Consider the following 5595-nt stretch of genomic DNA (forward strand, 5'->3'; position numbering starts at 1 on the left):
GAGTCCCCATCCCTGGAGGTATTTAAAAGACATGTAGATGCGGCGCTTAGGGACATGGTTTAGTGGGCATGGGGGTGTTGGGTTGTCGGTTGGACTCGATGATCTTAGAGGTCTTTTCCAACCTCAATGATTCTATGATTCTATGATTAAAAGACAGCGCTGAGAAAAATGAAGGCTTGCGGTGTCAAGGGGTTACACGACTAGAGATTTTGTTTTACTTAAGCATTGAGGTCAACTTTTTTTTCAAATCTCCTTAAGGAAAACATCTTTTTTACTCCACACCTCCGTATAACCTGCCAGTAACTTTTTCTTTTCCTTTCCACATGTGCAGTTCAATCACAGGGACGTCAAATTCAAACAATATCTAAAAACATTGCTAAGAATGGGTGGGGAAGCAAAGCAGAGTATTCAAGACAACAAAATCTAGCCAGAGCACCTACAAAAGTAAGAGGACAAAAAAAGGCTGGTGGTGCCAAAAATCAGTTTCTTCCCAGATTATACCTTTCTACTAAGAAATACCTTAGTTGCCCCTTGATAACAATAAAACAGAGCACAAGGGAAAAAAGGAAACTTGGTAAGTTAGTATTTCTATGAGACATGGTTATGAAACATCTTGGCAATCAAATGATGAAAGAGAAAAAATTTAACAGAATGACAGCTTACAAAAATGAAACTGAAGTCACCTATATATGACATCTAATTCAATAATCCTTCAAAATCCAAGTCATCCAAGACCACTCAAGCCGTACCAGGCAAGATAAGAAAAAGAAAGACAAGGCACCTTTACTAGCAGGCACGCTTTTTACAGATAGAAGTAGCTACATTTGTGCTTGCCACTCATTCAGAGGGCGGGAGAAGTCCAGATGACGACTATACCTAAAAATCAAACTTGCACTCCCAAGATTTTTTGCCATCAGGCTACCATGCTTTATGGCCACTGTATCTAGGAAGTGAGAAGAACAACAAAACCAAAAGCTTGCCTTTTAATTTGATATACATAAACCCCATATTTAACAATTTGTTTTTTCATTTAGACCTTACAGATCTTCATCCAAGTGCCATCACGATACACTTTTTTTTCCCCAAAAATAATACCAAAGAGTCCTATGCAGTACAGAAAATGATTTAACTGCTCATTTCACATGAATATGATGTACAAAGCCTTCTGACCTGTTCCTCAGACTGTAACTGGGATAATGCTCTGCAATTATACTCTGCTACAAAAATAGATTATATTAACAAATATATTAGACAATTAGGAAAAAGTAATAGTCTTAATCAAAATCTTCAAAGCTAACCATGCCGGTATGTAAAATTCAGTTGCATGTGGCAATAGCCCAAATTAAATTAGCCCCAAGGTTGTGTGTGAAGCTGTATGTAAACTGACCCATAAAAGATAATGCCTTTTCTTTTTTTTTTTTTCCCCTCTCCCTGTAAAGTTCCTTATTCTTTAGGCCATTACAGGTCAGCAGAAGACAGGGAACATATTTAGCCTGTAGAGATACTAATGGCTTACATCCAGCTAATTTTCCAAAGACAATTATGGTTAAAACTAGAAATTGAGGCAAAAGAACAGTGTTTTATTTCATTGAATGGGACTCTTCTCCCCCTTTCCTCCCTTTTATTTCTCTTTAAAAAAACAAGATCAGAGTACTTACTTTAAGTAACCAAGTGAGCACAGAATCACGATAAGGAACAAATTTGTTCTTGTTCTTCCCAGCAGCCTGATCTGCCAGGGCAGAAATAACTAGCCCGAGAGTTGTGAGGGATCTGCACAGAGAACACAAGCAGTCATTAAGAAGTGTAAATATTCATAAGTCAAATGCATATTTAGACAGTCACTTTCTCTCCAAAAATGAGTCCCGAGGAAAAAGTTCCCAGTACAGTTTTGATCATTCTTCTCCCACAGAAGCTCTACTCCTTGTTTTCAGTGTACTTTTTCAGCCGTAATAATCATGTCTTCACAATGCAGTTGTGGTAGTTGCAGGAACACAAGTACAGAATGAAAAACGCCAGTCATTTTAAGTAGGCAGAGATCTCATTCAAACATCCAAGAGTATTGTGTGTCAGAAAGAGAAGTAGAGAGAAGGGAAGAAGAAAACTGGCTACAAGAGCTTGTATTGACTTTACCCTATTTTACAAGTATGCTGTATTGAGCAGTCATGACTGTACTGATGAAAAAAGGAAAAGAAATAATCACAGAGTCTTACTTGTTAATGTTGCTTCCTTCTTTCAGCCTGTCTCCTGCAGCACCAGTCTTAGTTGCCCTTTCACTGCCGGCTAAGTCCACCAGACTCAGCTTGCCCACCTTCTCACCTGACGTCTGCAGAAGGAACCAGAGAACAGCTACTGTTAGTTCGCTCAAGTTACACAGTCTGATGGATTTTCAAACAAGAATCAGGCTTCATTTCTTGGTGTAGACCCTCTGCAGCTCTTCCAACACCTTTGAAAGTCATCGGACTTGAACAGCATTCTGTGTTAACTTACTAGCTGCTGCTTCAGAAACAATAGGAGGATTTGAAATGAAGTCAGATACACTAATACCTTCAAGACATCTCAGAAATCTCCAGAGGAGAGGAACACAGGGCACATTAGTAAAATGTTAAACCAAGAAAAATGCAGAGGTAGTACAGGCCAACGAGTAACAAAGACATGGGGTCTACAATCCCATCCTGAAAACAGTCTCCCCAAAATCTCAGATTTTATACCAAGTTTCTTGTCTGTTTTTCAGAGAGTAAGAATGAACATGACAAGCAGCATGTTATAATTTATAAAAACCATCACAACTGCTAAGTCTCCTATATCCTTAACAGCCTCCTAGAAACCAATCCAAGCTATGTGAGTATTTAAACCTGTAACACAGATTTTGTTACAAATCCTTTCATTTAATTTGACCCAAAATGACATTCTGAAACGCTCCATAAATTTCATATGTCAATTTGAAGTTGAAGAGCTAAGTGACTTTGGGAACAGTTTGCTCACATCATGCTCTTCTGCAGCATCTACAACTTTAACATCTCAGTATCACAGTTGCAAAGTGCTACGTTCCCTTAAATGAACAGGATAATTACAATCCATATGCTTTCAAAAACGTTACTCTAAGCCTCTCAAAATATAGCGTGATCATCAGGCCATACTGAAACGTGTCATTTCCAGGACTGAAAGGACCAGCAGATGGGAAAACAGAGAAATCTGTTCCAGAAACTCACACAGTGGTCACTGGAAGATGCAGAAAAGACAGACAAGCAGAACTATCACCTTGCATCCAGGCTGACCATGACCACACAAAAAATATGGATGATAAGTATGCAGTACAGCCACAGCAAAAACGGAATGACAAACTATGGCAAATCAAGGAGTTTAGCATAGTACGACTGCTGATTTGAAGTGCAAAGGGAAAAAAAAACAAACCACAAATAAAGAACAAAGAAAATCGTTTGGATAAGAAGATTGGTGGAGACTGAGAAATGAGGAGGAAAAAAAAATCCAAATGCTCATTATGCTTTACATTGTATTCAATATTTAGGCACATACATGCCTTAGATTTGCTTCCATAAAAGATGTAAAGAAAAATACTTCCACATTCAAATAATATTGTATTTCATACCCCCCCTCCAAGGAATATTTACATATAAGGAAATGTAAAGAAAAATACTCTCACATTCAAATGTCTTTTAGATATTTAATACGTATACATAAAAATGTTAAATTAATGTCCTACAATGCAAAATTTGTGAAACGACTGTTTCTATTTATGAAGTTCATAATTTATACACATTTGCATGAAATAACTCCTTGAAGGAGATTACCAGATGTATACTCAGGTGTTCTTCTATTTTTCATCTACACATTTTACCTTTAGTTTCTGCTCCAAGTCTGTACTACACACAGTTGCTTAAAACGAAGTGTTTCTTTAGTTTAGATTCTAGGATTAGGAGAAGATCCTTCCTGCACCCTCCAGCAGGTCTGCTGCAACTTGGGGCCTGCATTTTTGCTTTCCATTTCAAAAAACACATTTCCACTTACAAACCTATTAAAATCGATTTCCCTACATTGGGGCACAAGCACCTGAGCATTACAAAGCCATAGCTAACCTGATCCAGTGCTAACAGTGCACAAGGGCAGGAGACTGTAGCAAACAACCTCCTGAGGTCCCATCCAATCGACATTTCTAAGAGTCTGTGAAATACATTGAAGCAAGAGACACACATCCAAGCTTAACATTTCGACCTTGTAACTTGTTTTACTCACCCCTGATTGTACATCATAGAGTGTATGGGTGAGGATAATCTTGAAGACTGCATGGGACCGACTGCTCTCCTCATTCATGTTGGTTGCAGCCACTGTTCGAGATTTGTTGCCCTCGGACATCAAGGACTCGATGTCCTAGATACAATTTTCACAGCCATAAGCATATCTGCATTAACATTCTTTCCAATTATCTACCAAAACAATCTCATTTTGGTAAAATACAGCAAGTATTTTCCCACTAAGTTTCCCACTGTTTATTCATAAAGTGTGAGAAAAAAATATTGTGATCTCCCCTTTAAAGATTAGAAATTACACAATGTTGTGACATGCATATTCATCCATTACCTCTACCTAGATATTAAATTATCAACAAAAATAATGGACCTGGCTGCACATAGCGATACTCAAAAGCAGAAAAAAAAAGGTAGGAGACAGCAATTCATGTTTGAACGCTGTAACATTTTAGACTTAGTTCTCAAACACAGGTTCTTGAAGTCTGTAATGCTGACATAAGGCTCAAAGTTTTATAAAACAGAACCACACTGAACGGGTCATTATATTCTTCCTGCATATAAGAGCTTATAAAGTCCTCTGGTACGTTAAGTTGTGATACTTGATAAATACACAGCTCCCTTGCTTACGTGTTTTACAGCAATCATGTAAAATAGTTAAAACTTTAGAGTCTTGGGCTTAACTTTTATTTAAGCATCTCTTGATGGATGGTGCTAAAACAAACCCCAAAAACAATCAAACAAAAGAACACCACAGACCACTTTGACTCTATGCTGTATTACACAAAGCTGCTGGCAACATGTAAAGGAAAAGCATGCAATGTGTCTTGTCTTAACAGAAACCACCAGAGAGACGTAGATGAATACTTGGAGAGACTGCAATAGGAAGGACTGCACCATTTTCATGTTTTGCTTAAGATGACAGAATTCCATCCCATATTCACTCATTTTTCCCACAGTACATTAATACTTCTTAAAAATTAGGGCATTTTGTGAACGCATATATAAACATTTACTATCCAGCAAGCAAGTTTCATGCAATGTTCTCAAGTATTTGCCTTGTAAACCATTAGTTTATTATTCCAGTATGCCCGTGTGCTACTGGTAAGTGAAATTACTAGGCAATAGCATGACAGCCAAAAAGTGACAAAATGTGGTACTGAAAGCCCATCTCTGCTAAATCCTGGTTCTGTAATTAATCACAGAATGCTTTCTCATGGATACAGCGTACACTCATCTTAAGTTTGGGAGGAAAGCTGTTTCATTAAATAGTTGAATTACTTCCAGAATTATTGAATAGTACAGGATGAAGATGAGTTTCTGCTCTTAATTC

The 5595-nt window shown here is 37.7% G+C and overlaps 1 protein-coding gene across 1 annotated transcript in view; it reads right to left on the bottom strand.

Moving 5' to 3' along the window:
• KIF13B (kinesin family member 13B) overlaps window positions 1-5595 on the bottom strand; it is a 128545-nt gene that overhangs the window by 71300 nt on the left and 51650 nt on the right. Inside the window, exons 8-9 of the mRNA XM_019473179.1 lie at window positions 2211-2323; window positions 1659-1770 (exon numbers count right to left, since the gene is read on the bottom strand). Of these exons, the coding sequence (XP_019328724.1) occupies window positions 1659-1770; window positions 2211-2323 (225 nt within the window). The remainder of the gene's footprint in view (window positions 1-1658; window positions 1771-2210; window positions 2324-5595) is intronic.

Source organism: Aptenodytes forsteri, unplaced genomic scaffold (assembly GCF_000699145.1).
Source record: "Aptenodytes forsteri isolate BGI_AS27 unplaced genomic scaffold, ASM69914v1 Scaffold534, whole genome shotgun sequence".
In the NCBI taxonomy this organism is placed as follows: domain Eukaryota; kingdom Metazoa; phylum Chordata; class Aves; order Sphenisciformes; family Spheniscidae; genus Aptenodytes; species Aptenodytes forsteri.